Genomic DNA, 19,762 nt, shown 5'->3' with positions numbered 1-19,762 from the left:
CTTATGCCATTCCAGGTTGTAAAGAGAAGTGAACCGATTGCATTAAAATTGGGGAGGTAGAAAGAGCAAAGTAATTCCTGTCCCACTCCCCAGGATCCCAGCACGGTCCTCCCCATGTGCCCGCAGTGACTTCGATGTCATTCCCCACACCCTTGGCTCCTGCCCCTCCCTTCCTCCGAGGCCCCAGGACACCTCCGTGTCTGGCCCCTGGAGTTTGCACAGGGTGGAGACCAAGAACTGGGGTGTTTTCCTTGGGGCTCCCTCCCAGTCTGTCTCCTAACTGAATGCGGCTGAGAGGGGGTCAGGGATGCCTTGCCGAGGTTGGGGTAGGGGGCTGGAAGGCGCTTGGAACTGCCCGCCCTGGTTGGAGTGGCCAGGGCGGTCACAGACCTGCCTGTGAAACAGACCCAGACACAGGGTGCTTGTCCAGCTCCTGGCTCCAAGCTCAGGGTGTGACCCTGGGAAGGGGTACAAAGAGGGCTCTGTCAGTGCATGCAAGGCACAGAGCTCACCTAGGCCAGAAGAGAGAAGGCTTGAAGTGACACAGACCCAAGGTTTGAGTGTCATCTTGGGCAAGTAGCTTCCTCTCCTTGATGCTCAGTCTCCTCACCTGTGAAATAGAGTCTTAATCCCAGCCTTCCAGACCTGGCACATCATCTGGACACCTTCGGTCAACTGACTAAAGCATCACCTTCCTAGAATCATATACTTTTAAACATTATTTAACAAACACATAGTGATTACCTTGTACCGATTTGCTAAACTTTTTACAAATATTGATTCATTGAATCCCCATAATGACTCTCTAAAAGAGGTACTACTTATCCTTACTTAATTAAAGATGGGGAAAGTGAGGCACAGAAGTGGCCAAGGCCACACAAGAAATGGCAGAGGTAGGATTAGAACCCAAGAAGTATGGATATACCAGGCTGCTTTCCTAAAGGAAGGGGTGGGCATCTGATCCTTTGGCGAGGAGGGAGGGGCATGCCGGAGCGCCTCTGCCTTGGGAGCATAACTGTGCAATGTCTCCCATCCCAGGGCCTCATCCCAGGGCTAAGTGCAGTGGGACAGAGGGGAGTCAGACTCCACCAGAGGACCAGAGACCCAGGGCAGGAGAAGGGGATAGAGCAGGGATCTCGAGGAGCAGGTCACAACCCTGGCTGGCATCGTGGGCCCAGGTGTGGGAGCAGCTGTGCCCAGTGAAGGCTGGGCAGATTTGGGGTTCCTTCAGCAAGGACAAGTCACGCCCTGTGGGGTGCCAGGCCTGGTCCCGCATACTTGGAGGAGGCAGCTCGACTCCTGGGAGCTCAGGGTCCCATCAGACACCACACATGGACTGGAGCAGAATGGCAGGGGGCACTCAGCCAATGGACTGAGGGCGGTGGGGAAACAGTCCAAGCCCACAGCAGTGGGGACCTTCAGTCTTCATGACAAGCCTAGGTTGCATGTGCAGGACTCGACTGGCTGAGAAAGGAGCGGGGCCTCCCAGGCTGAGGGTGAGGGGCTGTACAAGGTAATCACTATTGTTTGTTAAGGCGGCAGGTGCCCCCGTCAGCATGGCTGGGATCAGCACAGGGAGAGCTGTCCTATACACGGCTCTGCACCTGTGCACTCTTCAGATTCACCTGGGTGCTTGTTGAAAAGGCAGGCTCTGGGCCACAACCCACCCCTGAATCTGAACCCCTGGGGTAGGGGCCCAGCCTGGGATGCTTGACAAGCTCCCCAGGTGATGCTCATGCGGCCAGCACTTGGGAGTCCTGCAAGACATGGGGTTCTCACCATTGGTTGCACATCAGAATTGCCTAGGTAGAATTTAAAAGCTCCAGTGCCCAGGCCGCACCCCAGACTGAGCCTGGCAGCTTTCCTGGGGAGGGGCCCAGGCATCAGATGTGTTCCAAGTTGCCCAGATGATTCTGGTGAGCAGCTGCAGTTGAGGACCCTCAGGTAAGCCGGACCTTCATCTCAGGCAGGTCTGGGCTGAACTGTGCCGCCTCAGAGAGGCCTTTCCTGGCCACTCGTCCTCTCTGACCTTGTGCGTTTATCTGCTTATTAGTGTGCCTATTGCCCATCGCAGGCTCCATGAGGTCCTCTCAGGACATTTGTTGACTGCTGGGTCCCAGGGCATAGAATAGAGGTGTTCTGGCATGTTAAGTGTTCAGCAAATGTTTATTCAGTGATTTTACTGACCTCCTACTCTGTGCCAACCACAAAGAGAGACACTCTTCCTAGATCATCTCTTAAGTTACTGACCTCCTAACAACCCTATAAGGTAGATACTATTGGGCCCGTTTTACAGATCAGAGGCGAAGCAACTGGCCCAAAGTCTGATGGCTGCAGAGCCCAGGCTCTGTCCTGGGCCCCGAGCTGCCTCCCAGCCAAGGCCTTGGAGCAGCTCTGCTATGGGAAGCAGTCCCGCAGCCTGGAGGCTGGACAGAGGGCCTGGGGGCGTGGGCCACATTGAAACAGCCCATCTTTGGGCATTTCTTGGAACCTCTCAGTTAGTTTTGAAAGGCCTCCTTCATGGCCTGCAACAGTGTGTGCTTCCACCCGCTGGACCGATTTGAGCGAACTCCTTGATGTGGTCACCAGCTGTTCCCAGGCCAGCTAGGAGGACTGTGGCCACCCCACTGTCTCCCTCAGCCAGTGGGCTTAAAGGCTCACCCCTCCTTCCTGCCCCAGGTGACCCTGGATTCTCAGGGTCATCCTCAGTCTCCCCCTGCCTCCATCCTTCTAAGATTAGGATGGGTTGGGTTCAGTTTCTCATACTGAGGAAAAGGAAAGGCCCCCAAGGTCCGGTGGGATGGGCAAGGGTGAGAGGATTCTGCTGGATAAACTAAATTAAAGCATCAGGAAATGAAGGGTGGGTCAGGGAGATTCAAAGATCTTAATTTCCACAGGGTTGATCCTGGCTGGTGGTCAGGGCCTCTCCCAACCTCTTCTGAATGCAGCTCTTTAAGTAAGAGGGAAGGTAGCCAAGGTCCCAGTGAGGACCCCTGGGCCCTCAATTTTTCTTGTCCCTTCCGTGGGGCAGTCCCGCCAGTAAGCTGACTGCCTCGTAGACTGCTGCTATTACAGCTAATATATCTGGAGAGAGGGCCACCTCCGCTGTGGGCACCCTGGTTCCCAGCCTCCTGTACTCTAGCTCCGGCCTCTCCTACACAACCCTGGCAGCTCTGCCAAACCGGGTGAGGAGGTCGAAATAACTTCCGTTGCACTGGCAACAAACACAAGTTGGATACAGCTCTGAACTGAGAAAGACGGGACAGGCTGGCAGCGTTGGAGGCAAGGTGATGGGCACAGGGAGGGGTTTAGTCTGGACAAGGGATGGACACAGAAGGGATTGTTGGTGAGATTTTTAGGGTCCTACCCAGGTCCATTTGTCTTCCTTTTCTTTTTGCCCCCATTAGTTTCCAATAAGCAGCTGAAAGAAAGTTCTTTCTGCCCTTCCTGCTGTAACTAACAATGTCATCCCTCACATCACAGTGGCTCTTTACAGGTTGCAGGGTTTTCTCTATGTGTCATCTTACTTAATCCTCTCAGATGTCAGCGTGGCATCAGGGGACTCATTACTAGTTATGGTTATCATTACCCCCATTTCTCAGATAAGGAAACTGAGGTGTGGAGAAAAGGGGTCCGTCCCCAGTCATAGGTTAGTAAGTGGCAGAGTTGTACTGTAAGTGCATATTTTTCTGTTCCACGTTATTCCTGTTCTCATGAGGCCCTCCAACTTCCTCCCACAGACACGTGCTCGCCCTCTCCCTGGCGCTCCCCCTCCCATCTTAACCACAACTCAGAAGCAGCCGGTGCCTGGAGAGGTCTTCCAGTCCATCCCCCTGCCTCTGGCCTGTTGCAGTGGAGCCTCCTTGTGGCCGGTATCTGGAGCTCGTCTGGCCATGGTCCAGGAGAGGGTGACAGTGGCAAAGTCGGGTGAGTCAAGGGTGTCAGCTGCTGCTGCTTCTTTTTGAGCAAAGACTTTTAAAGTTTAATGTGATAATCTCATTCTGATTACAGCAAAGTGAGGACCTCTGGCTCATCCAAGAGTCCATTACTAGCCTCCCATGAGGACGGGAGATGGCGAGGGCATTCCTGGCCTCCCCGCCCCCATCCTTGTGCCTGCTGGGAAGGACTGAGCCTTAGTTTGGTTGTTTGGTTGTTGTTGTTTGTTATTGTTGTTGTTTAATGGAAAGAAGGTGTTTCTAGACCATGGTAGGGATGATCTGGGCCTCCCTACTTTAAGACTTGGATCAGAGGGCCCCAATCTTTCCTTTTACGTCAGAGAAGTTGTCGTTCTCAGATGGGGAGTCAGAGTGTAAGGCCAGTCAGAGGGCACAGAAAATCAGCCCAGGCCAGGACACAGGAAGTAATGGCATGCCCCCACCCCATTTTCCTGGCTAGGAAACTGAGGCCCGTTGCTGTTGTCTCCACATCATTCCTACCCAGAGTAAACCAATTAGCACCGTGTCTGGTTCTGTGTTCCGAGCGCCTGTCTCATTATTTGGGGATTTATGTCTCGGTCACTGTGAAGGACAACTGTCCCTGTTACCATTGGGGGGAGCCTGGCCAGCCCTGGAGCCCAATGGTGGCAGGAGGTGGTGCCGTCCTGCTTGGGGCAGGATGGGGATTTAATTTCAGGGGGATTTGCAATGGGTGGGGAGCTGCCCTGGGCACATAGTGGCTCTGGGCTATTTTAGGAGGCAAAAGGCTGGCCCGAGGGGGGAGGGAGTACAGTGGACTTGTTCAAGCCATTAGTGATTCTGCCCTTTCAGTGAGGAGGGAAAGGACCCATGATGGAAAGGGCAGGCCAACTCAAGAATGGGGCTTCTCACACCTACTCAGAACCCAGGGACCCAGAATTACATTGCCACCCGACCCCAGCCCAGGCTATGAGGAGAACAGAATCTGCTGGCTGGTCAGAAGTCTGTGGCTCTTTGCCTGAGCCCTTTTGCTACAGGCTTTGCCTCAGCTGGGCCCTTGATGTTATTAGTATGAGTGACTAGTAGAACTGTCTCATATTTTCATACTAGAAATTATATTTATTGAGTAATCAGGGAAGGTGCCCCGGGATAGGGAAAAGGGCACAGCCTTAAGGCCTGGCTCACTTGGGCTCCTGTTCTATCTGAGCCACTTCCAAGCTGGTAATGTGGGCTGCAAAGTCCCTTCACCTCTCTGAGCCCCAGCATCCCTGTTTCTAAAGTGGAGACCATAACACCTCATTAACGATGCCTGTATCATTAATTAGGCACATATTATTGTCAGTGATGGTCTCGCCTCACCCTCAGCAATGTTGTTATGCATTAATTGCCTCATTTTACAGATAAGAAAACAAGCTCAGAGAGGGAAAGTAACTTGCTGAAGCCCACACAGCCCGCTCCATTTCTCACACCTACAGTGAGAGCTGGTTCATACTTCAAACCCAGCAGTACATATTGGTTGTCCTCTGTGTGCCAGGCTGAGAATTCATCACAGAGGACACAAAGGAAGAGGCGATAAGAGGATGAGACTGGGCAGCAGTGAGAACCGAGTGGCCCAACTAGAGACTCAGTGGCTTTATTTAAACTAATGGTCATTTTCTGGCCAAGGGAGACAATGACCAGGGGCCTGAATCTCTCCTTGGAGGAGTGGTAGGTGGGCGAGGTGCACTAGCACCATGTGGCCCCTTCAGCTCTTGTTACCAGGAAGTGCTGCTCTGTTTTCTTCCTCCTCGGCCCACCTTTACAGGGAGAAACACGCAGGGCATGCTGGGATAAGGCATTTAGAGGCACCACGACACAGGGGAAAGAAAACCTAGAGTGTAGAGTCAACCCAGTGAGGTTCGGCGCCATCCCTTTCTAGCTGTGTGAACTTCAATAAGTAAACTAACCTCTCAGAGCCTCCCTTTTTTGATCTTCAAAAGTGAGGAGAGGAATACCACCTTTCAGGGCTATTGGGAAGAGAAGACGAATCGATGAGAATGTGGAAAGGGCCTGGAATCCAGGCAGCCCACCACAAACGGCAGTGTTTTGTCTGTGTTAGAGTGTAGGAGTGTGTTTTTTCTAGGTATCTAGGTGAAGCCACGTCTTTGTGGTCACACTGAGCTGGCACCTGTGGTCTTGCTGAATGATTTCAACAGGCCGAGCAGAATGCGAGAGCCAGCAAGCCTAAACATAAGGTCTGGAGCTCACAGTTCAAGAAATCACTCTCTAAACTATATGGGGAGGCTGAACTCGACAGTGTATCGTGTGAAAATAGAGCTGGGCGTTTCGTGGACCCCCCAGCTCTGTAGAAAGCTGATTCAAGAGTTCAGGTTAGCTGGTCACCATTCAAGGTACTGGGCAGAATTAACCCACTCACTGAAGTGAGGTACCCAGGAAAGGGCTTAAGAGAGACAGTTCAAAACAGTGTGATTAATAGTGTTAATGACCCACACAAGATGCCCTGGGAGCACATCGGATGGGCTTCCTGGAGGAGGTGGCCTTGGGGAAAGGGGAGAATAGTTGAGGGAAATGGGTCTCTTTGACTGGGAGAAGAGACCCCTTAGGAAGAAGGTGTCGGTCATGTTAGCTGGCTGCAGAAGGTAGAGTGTACTTTTTCCAAATGACTGATGAGCAGATCTAGAGCCAGTACATGGCGTTGTAGGAAAGCAGCTTTCAGTTCCCCGTAGTGAGGAGATTTCTATCATTGAGGCAGTGAGCTCCTTATCATCGGCATGTTCAAGCAGAGGCCAGAAGGTAAAGTCAGGGACAAGTTACAAAAAGGCCAGGATGACCTCTAAGATCCTTTCCAAGTCTGAGCAACTGCAGTTCTCCATGGACAGACACAGGATGCGGACTATGAGGGAGAAATGCGTGACTGGATTAAGTTAAAGGGTGGGCGTGCTGCAGGATGGCGAGTTACACACAGTGTACCATAACTGTCATCCGCACCCTGGATCGATCGATCGATCGATCTATCTATCTATCTATTTATGTAACTGCTTTATTGAGATATAAGTCACATATCATACAATTTACCTACTTATAGTGTACAGTTTAATGTGGAAACAAATTCGTGCATTCATTCAACAACCTTTTATCAAGCATCTGTTAGTATGCATCAAGCTTTATGCTAGTGCTTTGGATACCTGAGAGATAAAGGCCCTGGCCTCAGGAGGAAGACAGGTAAGTATCCAGGCAAAAGAATTTCATCTTGGCAGATGCACTATGAGGGAAATTAACCAGGGGCTGGGACAAAGAATAATGGGGCTGAGGATATGGGGCCTGGGAAGGCTGATTTTGGAGCGGAGGCCTGAGCGACAAGGAAACAGCCCTGTGAAGGTCAAGGAGCATTCCAGGCTTAGGGAACAGCAAGGGCAGAGGCCTCAAGACAGGAGTGAGTCGGCGGGTGTGAGGACCAGAAGGGCTAGGAGGCTGGGTCACAGGGGTGAGGCATTGCCAGGGCTCCCCACCGTGGGGCCTCCTCTCTCAGGGGGCCTGGTGCACATGAGGCCAGCCAGGAGCATGAGGTGTATGAGCAGCACTGATACCTCTTCTGTGGATATGAGTCGTATCTGTCCTCTTTCTTTGGGACTCACTTTCTTACTGTTACTGCCTCCCCAATAATGAAAAGATGGCAGAGCACCCTTAGGAGGTCAGGCCACCAATCCCTGTCTCCTGCCCTCCCCTGCTTGGCTTCCTGCTCCTATATCGTGCCCCCACTATGGCCTGTCTCCCAAGCACCAGATGACACCAGCCACACACATGGGTGAACTTTCCCCAGCAAGCCGGTGGCTGGCTCTCTCCCCTGACCGCCGAATATTGTTCCTAGGGGCAGTCTGGACTTTTCCACTTGGTGCTCGCTTTCTGTGTGACTTGGATCAGTTACTTAATGTCCTCAATCTTTCGTTTCCTGGTCTGTAAAATGGGGATCAAACCAGTCCGGGCAGAGTGGTTATGGGGATTGAATGTGATCCCTCCTGGCACCCAGTAGGTGCTCCATGAATGTTAACTTCCTCTTGCTCTCTGAGCTTCCTCCCAAAAAAGAGGTAATTTGCGGGGGTTGGGGGAGGGAGGTCACAGCAGGCCGGTGAGAGGTGACCACTTTGGGGTCCCCTTCCCTAAGCTCTGGGACCCCTTGGAAGCTGAAGGACATTCAGGCCTGGCGGGCCAGGGGTAGAGAGGAGACTCCCCAATCCGCCCAGCCCTTCTGTGGGGAGAGGCCCTGGGTGTGCCCGCGCCTTTCTCTCCAGCGAACTCCGCCGGGCAGCCCCTCCGCCGGGCAGCCCCTCCGCCGGCCCGCTCGCCTGTGCTCCGCTCGGGGCGGCGCGGCTCCTGGCACCTGCTGCACGCGAGCCGCCGAGGGGCGGGCTCCGGAGACGCGGCAGCCGCGTCCCGGGACGCGCGGGCCCGGGACTCACCCGCCGCGCACCTCCGGGAGCCGGGAGCCGTGAGTCCGGATCTCCCCGGGTGGCCGTGGGCGGCTGGATGCGGCCACGCTCAGGTCGGGAGTGCCCTTCAGGTAGGCGTTAGTGCTCCCCATCCCTGACCCACGCGCCACTGGGACTGAGCGCCCGAGGGGGCCACGTGAGGGGTGGAGAGTAGGTCACCCTGTAGGGCTGCGGGCGGAAGCGAGGACCCTGCCCCACCTTGTGTGTGGGGAAGGTGGGGGGACAAGAGCCACAATTAAAGCAAGATTAGGAGCCAGGACAACAAGGGTGATGGCAAGGACTTCCAGCTCCTGGTAGGGGAAGGTAGGCTGGGGACCACAGGGCAGAGGGGATGAGACCTGCACCCTAAAAAGGGAACCATTCCCTAGAGATGGGGCTCAACCTAATAACTCACCTTCTTTTCCTAAGGAGTTTAGAGAACCCCCAAATTAATCCACCCTTAGCAGCCTGGGATAGAACAGAAAGGGTGGGGAAGGGGAGATCGCCTATTGTCTTTTTTAGGGGTGCAAAGAGCACTCTTGCCACTCCACCACCTGAGTCATTCACAGTCATTGGAGGCCTTCCTGTCCCGCCCCTCCCCCTTCAGGCCGACCTTCTCCTCTCCTCGTCAGCAGTGGGCCCTCCTAGCCTGCCTCCTACCCACAACTCTCAGACAGTCCTGGAACCTCCAACCTTTCTCCCTTTGGCTCCCAGTACTCATTCCTCAGTCCCAACTTGGCGGTCCTGATGGTGGGGCCATGGGGGGAAGGAGTGAGGTTTGGGAGAGCTACTGCTCAGAACTAGGGGATTTGGGCTGGGAGAGCCGGCTGCGGGGGAGGCTGAGCTGTGCCAGGATCCTGGGCCCCAGTGTGCCTAAGAGTGGGGTGTGGGGTACGAGGCATCTCTTATACAACGAGTCAGGTTTCCTAGGTCTTGCGTGGCAGCCTAGGCTAGAAGAGGGGTCCTGAGGCAGAGTCTCTTCCTCGTCACCCCACCACCACCTCAGAGTCAGTTGCTGTGTTGCCACTGTGGACCCTGCAGGGAGAGATGCAGGTTAGATAGCAAGAAGGACTTACGTAGTGGCGGCGGCATGAGGGTTTTTTAGGGGAGTCTCACTGTGCAGGAGAGGCGTGTCAGGAGGGCTTCTGGGATACGCATTCGATAAGGGGTGAGGACAGAGCAGACTGGGGGAAGAGAAAGTGGTAGGGGACAGTCCACTCTCCCTCACCTCGTGTGCCCTCTCTCTCCTTTCCTTGGAGCTGGAGTGTTGACTTTTCAGCACCTCTTAGCTCACTCCTGAAATCCCCAGCACCCAGCGGTCCCCAGGGAGAGGCGACAGGCTTCCTTTGTCACCACTCTGGATGGGAAGACATATGGCAGCCTGGGTTTGCCCAGTGCAACCCCTACCTGGCCCCTGACACCTGGACCAGCTGTTGCCCAGCCCCCAAGGCAGGAATGCGTGGGCTGGGGCTTGGCACTACTGGCCTCACTGAGGTCCTCCTACCCTCTAGGCGGGGGTCTCTGGCTCTTCTGGGGAGTTTTGGGGGTGACTCTGGGCACCTTGCGGTGTGCTCTGTGGTGGCCACACATTGAAGTGGGTTGGTCCCCCTCCCCCATGCTAGGAAGCTGTCAGCCTTGGGAGAAGCAAGGTGGCAGGGAAAAGGGAACAAGATGCTCGGCTGTGGCTCTTGTGGGCATTAAGGGAGCAGCCAGACCCGGGAGGGCTCACACTTTACTAGGACAGCAACAGATAGGCCTCTCTTCTTCCAGGCACTTTTTTCTGAAGCTGAGTCAGTGGGGAGGGGAGATCCCACACTCCTGATCCCGTAAGTGGCTGAGCTGGGGGCCTCTAGTGTCTTGCACCTCTTGCCCCTGAATCATAGGGTAAGAGAGAACTGACTCTACTCACCTGCCTCTCTTTTTGACTCTGAGCCTCAGTTTTCTCAATTGTAAAGCCTCACAGGGTTGTAATGAGGTTTGATGGAGGCAATGTTTCTACAGTGCCCAGAAGTCAACGGGCACTAGCCACATGGCGGTTCTTTCTCTATACCCACCCCACCGGCCTCCCCCAACCCCCACCTTAGAGGCAGCTGCTCTGTGTGGCCACTGCCACACTGCCTGCAAGGGACCTAAGAGATTATCTCAGCCCAACCCCCTCTCTTTAAAGACGGAAACCAAAGCCCAGAGGAGCAGGGACTGCCCCAAGGTTGGCCAGCCAGCCAGGCTCCCTCCTCAGAGGCAGGACCTGGGACCTGGCATGGGGAAGCAGGAGGGTAAATGTTGGCAGATGTGGGGGAAAATACCAGAGTGTAATTGGGCTCATTAAAGGTTTGGTGAGGGAGCCCTTCATGCCTGACCAAAACCTTGGGACAGGCTGACAACCTTCCTCTCCCGTTAACCCTTTGGCAAAAGCAACTCTTTCCTGAGGGCCCCCTTCCCCAGGCTGCAGCTGAAACAACTCTGGCTCTGTATTTTATAGCTTCCAAACTTCTTTCTATACAACCCTCTTTGGATAGGCAGGCAGAGAATTCCAATGCCGGAAGGTCCTGGTGAAACTGGGCCCTGAAGTTCATTGTCACTCAGCAAGAAGTGGAGGAGCTGAGGCCCTGGGACCCTGCCTGAGTGCTCTCTCCACCCCCAGCCCCTCCAGCTCCATATGGAGGACATACAGACAGACAGGCAAGCAGCAGCCCTAGCCTCCATAAGCTGTCCCGCTCTGATGTGAGCCTGCCTTCAAGCTGGTGGCTCCCTCCAGTGGTCCAACACCCACCCTCCCCATGGCAGCCTCAGCCCATCTCTCAGGGAAAGTGAGAATAGAGAGAGATTTACCCTCTGCTGCTGTGTAAATCACACACAGACTGACAGCCGGACACATGCATGCTCTTTCGCTCTGCTTTCATCTGGTCTTTTCTCCAGTTCAGTTCAGTTCAGTTCAGTTCTCCCCATTTCTTCACACCCCTCCCTCCCAGCCTCTCTGGCTTGGGCTCTGACCCTTCCTGACCAGGGTGTGGCACCTCCCTGCCTGGCACCCCAGCCTGATAGAGGCTGGGCGGCCCCGAGCCTCCCCAGAAGCCCATCTCCGAATCTCTAACCCGCCTCTCCACTCCGCAGTTCGAATCAGGGTTTGGCAGGCTTTAAGGAGAAGTAGGATCGGGAAGTAAGTAGTTAAGGATGTGGGCTCCGGAGTCAGACAAACGTAGGTTCAGGTCTGATGAAACCTCTCTGAGCTCGTTCTCTAATCTATGATGTGGGGTAATAGGTTAATAATAGTGCCCACCTCATGGGTTCCCTGTGAAGTTTAAGAGAGATCCTGTGTATAAAGCACCTGGCACACAGTAAGCCCTCAATAAAGTAGTCGTCATTATAGAGAAGTGGCCTGGGCAGCTGGGTGGTAGAGAGGGAGGTAGGGAAGCTTCTAGAAGCAGGTTTTGCACTCTTTCCGTGTATTTTGAAGAACGTCCACTCCCCTGCTCTGGGATTTAATTTCCTCTTCTTCTGTTAAAGAGAGCATGTGAACCAGATCCTGTCCAAGTGTAGGTCTAGCTAGGGTGAGTCATGCTGGTTCTGAATAGGGGCCGGCGCAGGGTTTGCTGTCTGGCTGGTGCTCGCCGCAGGGGTTAGATAGGTGTTTGTGTGCCCTAAAAATTGCCTACCCCTACAAATTTTTTGAGCGGGAGCCCTAGCTTAGCTGGAGTGGTCTCCTGAGGGGACAGCTGGGAAGGCTGGGTCAGGCAGGACAGGCTGTGGCAAGCCCAGTAGCCTGGCTGAGGGCACACAATTAGCCCGAGAATCCGGGAGGGCCCTGTGAGCCCAGAGGCTGTATATCACTGAGGTTTAATCAGCCTCATGGCAGATATTTGTCTGCTCTCTTGGGCCATGTCCTTGGCCTGCCTGTCATAAATTGCATGGAAATTTCACCCCCCCCCTCCACCCCCGCTTCATCCCCTTGCTGGCCAGGCAGGCAGCTAGCTCCCTTGGCATGGCCAGAAAAATCTCATTCCCCTGATACCTCTTCTCCCTGGCCAGTTGGGCCCCCTTCGAACCTCGCACCTGGTACTTTTTCTGCCCCTTCTTTCTGCTTGAAGGGTGGGAGAAGACTTGTAAAGGCAGGAGAATAGCTATGATGACCTCCATCTATAGGCGAGAGGGTGCACAATGTTGGTGGGGTCTCAGTGCAGCTTCAAGGAGGCTGCTTCTCAGGAGGTGATGGGAGTGACCTTCCAGTGTGCCCTCCGTGGGTAGAGATGTACCCTGGACTCCAGATATGGTGCCCGGGAGCTTGGTATGACTTGGAGGGGCAGCCTAGTGGTCCCAGGAGTGCAGCGGAGTCAAGTCCACCCTGCAAGGAGGGGTCCTGAGTTCCACCTCTTAGCTTCCTGCTAGATGCTCGCTGCGCCACCTGGAGGCTATCTCTGGTACTGCAGACCAGCCACACCACCCTACAGAGTGTAGGCTCCTCAAATCAGGGTCAGACCCATGGTGTGTTAGTTAGGATGCCGTAACAAAGTACTACAAACCAGGTAGTCTAAACAACAGACATATATTGTCTCCTAGTTCTGGAGGCGAAAGGTCCAAGATAAGTATCACCAGGGTTGGTTGCTTCTGAGGGCCATGAGGACATCTGTTCCCTGCCTCTCCCCTAGCTTCTGGGGGTTTGTGGCAATCTTTGGTGTTCCTTGGTCTATAGAAGCTTCGCCCCAATCTCTGCCTTCATCTTTACATGGCGTTCTCATTATGTGCATTACGTGTCCAAATTTCCCTCTTTTATAAGAAGACACCAGTCATGTTGGATTGGGGGGGCCACCCTACTCCAGAATGGCCTCATCTTAACTTAACAAATAACATCTGCAATGTCACTATTTCCAAACAAGGTCATATCTAATATTCTGAAGTGTCGGGAGTTTCAAGATATAAATTTGTGGGGGGACACAATTCAACCCATAACACGTGGCGAGTCTCAGACATTCAGTGACAGTCTCATTCCATGATATGGGCATAAAGAGACCGCATCGTTGTACAGCTACCCTGTGACATGCACACAGTGAGTGTCACAGATTCGCCTCAGCAAACGATGGGGTAAGTAAGAGAAGCATTCGCAGTGACCTGGGTATACCTTGACAGACATGCAGAGTGACAGACCAGGTGACTCCACTCACACGCTGCAAAACAGATACACCTCCGATTGATAACAGCTGACTTTTATAGGACACTGAGAAACGTTTATATAGGTCAGCTCCTCTAATCCTCCCATTCTGCTTATGACTTAGGAACTGTTATGTATGTATCACCCCCATTTCACAGAGGCACAGATGAGAGGACTGAGGCTCAGATCACACAGCCAGTAAGGGGCAGAGTTGAGATTCAAACAGGTGTGAGTCAGCAGCGAGCTCATGCTCTTAACTGCTGTTTCCCTCTGTTCTATTCACACATAGTCCCCGCACATGTAATGACAGACCTGCTGTGTGGGATGACTGCCCACAAAAGTGACGAGCAGCTTACCGAGAGTGGGGGCTGGGCCCAGGGACTGCAGGAAGGTTCTTGGCTGTGGACTTGAGAAATTCATTTTCTTTGTTCATACACTGGCTCCACCACTGGATGTGTGGCCTTATGAGACTATTGGGGCATCACTTGACTTCACTTAGTCTAATTTGCAAAATGAGCATGAGTCTAAGGACACAGGAAATGCCTTTTAGGGGGATGTATTAGTTTGCTTGGGCTGCCAGAACAAAGTACCACTGGCTCGGTGGCTTCGACACCAGAAATTTATTTTATCACAATTCTGGAGGCTAGAAATCTGATGTCAAGGTGTCAGCAGGGTTAGTTTCTTCTGAGGCCTCTTTCCTTGCCTTGCAGATGGCTGCCTTCTCCCTGTGTCTTCACATGGTCTTCTCTCTGTAACTCTCTGTGTCCAAATTTCCTCCTCTTATAAGGATACCAGTCATATTGGATTAGGGACTACCCAAATGACCTCATCTTAATTTAATTACTTCTCTAAAGACCCTCTCTCCAAATACAATCACATTCTGAGGTACCAGAAGTTAGAACTTGGACATATGAATTTTTGATGGACACAATTCAGTCCATAACAAGAAAGATGGGCTCAGTCATGCCTCATTCAGGCCCTAGCCTTGGGGCTCCCCCAGTCTGAGAGAGAGACGTAGTCCCTGAACTCAGGAATTCTGTCCTGGTGAGGGAGACACAGGCCCTGCCCTCAGGAAGTCCCCAGTCTGAAGCAGAGGCAAAAAACATGCACACAGATTCAGAAAGGAAGTGGAAAGAAAAATGGACGCATTTCAGTCTGAGAAAGGTCACTGAGCAGCACTGGAATACAGCCAGTTAGAGTCAGAGGAGTCAGAAGGGAAAGTTTCAGAGAAATGAGTTGGAAAGGAAAGACAGTCTGTGGGAGATAGAGGGCCTGGAGGGGTGATATGCGAGCTCTGCAGGGCCCAGAATGTGTGTGTGTGTGTGTGTGTGTGTGTGTGTGTGTGTGTGTGTCTGTAGGGCCCAGGTCTCTACTAAAAATACCAACTGTTGCCACAGGTTGGGTGGCCAAGACAGCAGGGAGCATCTGGACCCACATGGGACAGGGTGGGGATGGCTTCACACACTGTCACCGTTTGTAAATGTCACCCAGCCAGTCCTTGGACACAGGGAGGTTGGGTTTCTGCAATCACTACCCTGGCCAGCGGCTGCTGCATCTCCAGCAAGCGCCACATGCCTGCTTGTCACAGGATTGTCAGCTCCTGCCGCAGGGCTGAGAACAGGGCATTGGCTTCCCAAAATGTGACTCCACCAACCTCGCTGCTGCCTGTCCCTCGGTGCCCACCTGTTCTCCAAGACCCAAGCCTCCCTTCGCTCTGTGGTCGTGACCCTAGGTGTTGGCCACCCAGCATGTAGACATTTCTGGCTCTCTTCCAGATATTTCTGCCTTTTAATGAATGCCGCTTTGTTTGAAATAGACCTTACTATGCTCCCTTTTGCCATCCTTGGGTTGGAGGTTTCCAATAGCTGGGGAGTTTCAGCTGGCATGAAGGGCCTGGGCATCTCTGGGTCTTGAACTTGACGTGCTCCTTCTATGTGTTCGCAACACTCAGCTTTTATTTATTTGTCTCCCTCTCTATCTGCTTAGGTATGAAGCGGCCACTGAGCCCATCTCCCTCCATTGAGAAGGAACCTCCTATATCTGGAGCTGCTGAGTGCCCACCTCGGGCCCCAGAACCACCTAAGCCCAAGCGGGAGAGGAAACGGCCATCGTACACACTCTGTGACGTTTGCAACATCCAGCTGAACTCCGCGGCCCAGGCGCAGGTGCACTGTGAGGGACGGGCCCACCAGAGGCGGCTGCGGCAGCTCAGCCTGGGAAAGGCCCCCGTGGGGTCAGGTAAGTGTGGAGGGGCACTGTGCCCACAAACTTGGCTCTGGACCCCTCTGAAGGGTCTTTGTGGGGTCTTTGGGTCTGGGATGCCCTCAATGGATCTTAGGGTCTGAAGTCCCCCAGATGCCATAGAGTTTTGTTTCACATCTGGACAACCCTCTTGGGGTCTCTCAAGATCTGAGGGTCTTTAGGTCCGAGGCCTCCTCTTGAGGTCCTTCTGGGTCTGGGGGTCTCCCTGTGGGGTCTTTTGGAACCAAGACCTCAGTCTGGAGCCCTCCTGGTGGAGGTAGGCAAGGGCCTCAGCTTCAGGGTATCCCAGGCTCCTGCTCTGGTCCCTGGACACCAGGGTCAGCAAGGCACATGACACTCTGGCTGAGGGATGGCCCAGAGAAGCCCCTCTTCCTCTGGCCACTGGACTCCTGGCCAGGATTTCCTCCTCTCCTTGTCTGGGGTGACGTTGCAGAGTTTTGGCTTCAAGCACTAAAGGGGCAGCTGCTTGCAAAGCAGATTTCTGGGGGAAATGGGTGAATGCATTCGTGAGGGTGATTCCAGCTGACAGGCACATAGGGGCCATGGGGAAAATAAGGAGAGGCGGGCTGCTGGCTGGCAGTGGAAACAGGTTCAGAACAAGGTCCAGCGTGGGGAGGCAGGAAAGGCCTAAACTTCTGCCTGGATCTTGGGGGCATCCACTGGAAACCCACCTTGCAGCCCAGGTTGGTAGCTTTGCCAGAGGGCTATACTCTGAGCTCTGAACAGGGCTGCCTATTCTTTTGGTAAATATTTGGGGCACCCAGTGTTTCCTGTACCGCCTGGAGCCTGGAGACAAATAAGTTCCAGTCTCCCCTCCTCAACCCCTACCCCACCCCTGTACCGCCACCACCAAGACTGAGTCAGTCTTTGGGACTGAGACAGACACGAAAAGAGCAGACGAGTGCAGATGAGTGTTGTGCTTCGTGGGACGTATCCCCAGGGGTGGCGAATAAACCTGAGGGCGCCAGGAAAGGCTTCCTGAAGGAAGGGGTGTATGCTGAGCTTGGCACAGGGGGAAGGGGAGAAGGGACATTGCAAACAGAGGTCACCGCAGAAGCAGGGCAGGGAACGCTCCGATGGCTGGTGTACCAGCTTTTCCGCTGAGCTCTCGAGTAAGGCTGGCTGGGCACCGAGGGTGTGACTCTGAGTAAGAGTGTATCTGACTGTATGGATGTTTCTGGAGTTCGAAGTCACTCATTAATTCATCAAATACTCATAGACATCCTGCTCCGCGCAAGCTTCCGTTTTAGGGAGTCGTATTTTTTTTTTCTCCCAGCTTTATTGAGGCATTATCAACAAATAACGTGTGTGAGATGTATAATGTCATGATTAGATGCACATATGTATATATTGCAAAATGATTTCCGCAATAAGGTTAGTTAACACCTCCAACGCCTCATATAATTATACTTGCGTGTGTGTGGTGATAACAGTTAAGATCTACTCTTACCTACTTTCAAGTATATAATGTGGTCTTGTTAAGATGGTCACTGTGCTGGGCATTAGATCCACAGATCTTGCTTATCTTATAGCTGGAAGTTTGTACCCTCTGACCAACATCTCCCTATGTCCCCCACTCCCTAGCCCCTGGCAACCACCATTCTACTCTACTTCTATGAGTTCAGCTTTTTTAGATTCTGTATGTAAGTGAGAAGATACAGTATTTGCCTGAGGGTCCATATTTTTAAAAGGCGACACACCCACCTGTTAGGACAGTGCTGTCTAAATAACTATCCGTACAGATGAGTTTGGCTAAGACAACAACAGGCTTCACAGGGGTGGGTATGGGGGGCTTTGAGAAGTCAGCGGAGGGAGCAGAGAATTGACAGGAGTTAGGAAAAGCTTCAGAGAAGTGACATTGAAGTTGGATCTTGGAGACAGAAAGGGAATCCCAGGCAGGGAGACAGCTGGAGCAAATGCACCTAAGGTCCTTGGCTTCCCAGGAGCAGTGGGCAGTGCCGGGCACATGGCAAGTATGGTAGGAGGTGAGCAGGAGCCACCTGTGAGGGCCCCAAAGGCAGGCTAAGTGTTTGGCCTTTGATCTGAAGATGACAGGCATCATCGAAGGGTTTTGAGCAGGAGTAGTTAGTGTTTGTAGAGGCTGGTGAGGGAGAAGGGTAGGACTTGGGGGTACATGAGAAGAAAGAGGATGGGATGGAGGAAATAGATTCTGGGGCCTTCTGTAGCAGAACCATTAGGACCTGGTGACTGATGGGATGTGGGGGCCACGAGGGAGGGAGGTGCTGAGGATGACTCTAGCTGAGGTGATGTTGTGATGGGCGGTTCCGTTGTCAGAAAGGGGGCCGCGAGAGGGAAGCAGGCCTGGAGGGCAGTGTTGGATGGGGAAGGCCAGTTCTGTGCCCTGAGAACACTGTCCCACCCCTGCTGTCCTCTAACACAGCCCCTTTTCAGGCCCTGCTTCCGGGTAGTGTGGTCCCTGCGGTACAAACCCTCCCTCTTCCCTTTCCCGCCCACCATACCAATGTGGAGAGAGCGGGTGGGGTATGAGGAGAAAAGACCACAGTGCCGGACACCTGTGGCCAGAGTCGGCTTCCCTCTTCCCACAGTCTCCATCCCCCACGTAATGGGTAGGTGTGTGGAGAGGCACCAGGAGACGTGATGCCTGGTCCTCCTCTCCAGATTGTTACATGGAACTTAGGAAGGCATGGTCCTTCCGGTCATCGTCAGTCCATCACTTAGCCCTCCGGCCTTGTGCTGGCCCCAGGCTGGCCCCTGCAGGATGTAGGATTCCACTGTGGGGAGTGCTTGCGCCTGCCCTCTGGGCACTCGCAATCTAGAGAAGTGTCAGCCTTGGAGGCCAGATCTTTACAACCTCCAGGCTAAGAGGAGTGAACAGAAAGCATGGGAGAGTGAGTGATGGTTGGATGTAGGGCAAGGGTGAAGGGTCCTCAGATTCCTGGAAACCCTGGAATGATGGAGCTTCAGCCCTGGTTATCTCTAAGCCTACTCCAGGCCATGAGGCCTCCAACACCACTCCCCTCCCACGATTTCTCCTGTCTCCTTGACTCTCTGAGAGCTGGGAGTGGAGGAGGCTGCCCCCAGAAAGAGGATGCTAGCAACTGCCCTGAGGTGAGGTGCCGGGTGAGGGGAAGTACATCAGGACATCGGTACTGGGCCAGAGGAGAGAATCCTTAGGGTGTGGCCAACTTGGGCAGCTTCAGAAATGGAGAGAGCCATACCTACCTTCTCTTCTCGGAGGCTCAGGGGCTCTTAACACACTGCTTTGTTCCTAGACACTGGGGTCTCAGCCCTTGTTCCACAAGAGGCAATTTAGGTGTCGGGCGGGATGTCCTAGCCACGCCCCCTAGGCGCTCCCTCCCTGGGAGGCCTCCAGGAGCTGTCACTTTGATTAGGGGTCTGCAGGGCTGGCAGCTTGCATAGTGACAGGCTGTCTCAGGCAGTGAGGCGGGGTCCCTCTCCCTGGCTCCTGCCCCTGAGGCCGTCCATGAGAGGGAGATATTGGGGGGAGATATAGCTCTTCCCTCTCTGAGCTTCCTGGCGAATGCCTGGGTCAGAGGCCTCCTCCCTCAGCCACCCCAGCTCCCAGCTCAGAGTGAGCCTGAAACACCTGGGAGGGGGCACAGGATGGGGAAACAGTAGGTACCCACACTTCCCAATTTCCCTCCTCCAGGTATTTCCCCAACTTTCCCAGCCCACCCTCCACCCCACCTTTCTCCAACACAGCAGGCCCTTTCATTCCTCAGGAATGCATCTTAAGCCATCTTTCACCACAACAGGTGTGGGCACCAGAAACACCTGCCCCAATAAGGCCAAACTCAATGACCCTATTGACCATCTGTGTCTGTCTGTCTGTCTGTTTCTCTCTCTCACATACACACACGCACACACCCCTAAACAATTTTAGGTGGTTCTTGAACATCTGTAGGGAAAAAGCTTGCTTATTCAACTCCCCTAGCTCTAATCTCTAGTGCAGATGTTGGGCCAGCACAGGGCAT

The 19,762-nt window shown here is 53.6% G+C and overlaps 1 protein-coding gene across 2 annotated transcripts in view; it reads left to right on the top strand.

Annotated features, from left to right (window-relative positions):
* The first annotated feature begins 3,767 nt into the window (after positions 1-3,767).
* The window catches only part of ZNF385C (zinc finger protein 385C), a 36,456-nt gene continuing 20,461 nt past the window's right edge, over positions 3,768-19,762 (top strand). For both annotated transcript variants that reach the window (XM_036223211.1, XM_036223210.1), the window contains exons 1-2: positions 3,768-3,927; positions 15,510-15,761. In XM_036223211.1, coding sequence (XP_036079104.1) covers positions 3,894-3,927; positions 15,510-15,761 — 286 coding nt within the window. In that variant the 5' untranslated portion in view covers positions 3,768-3,893. The remainder of the gene's footprint in view (positions 3,928-15,509; positions 15,762-19,762) is intronic.

Source organism: Rousettus aegyptiacus, unplaced genomic scaffold (assembly GCF_014176215.1).
Source record: "Rousettus aegyptiacus isolate mRouAeg1 unplaced genomic scaffold, mRouAeg1.p scaffold_m13_p_6, whole genome shotgun sequence".
Lineage (NCBI taxonomy): Eukaryota > Metazoa > Chordata > Mammalia > Chiroptera > Pteropodidae > Rousettus > Rousettus aegyptiacus.
The sequence above is the reverse complement of the archived record's forward strand: the minus strand, read 5'-3'. Positions and strand labels throughout refer to the sequence as shown.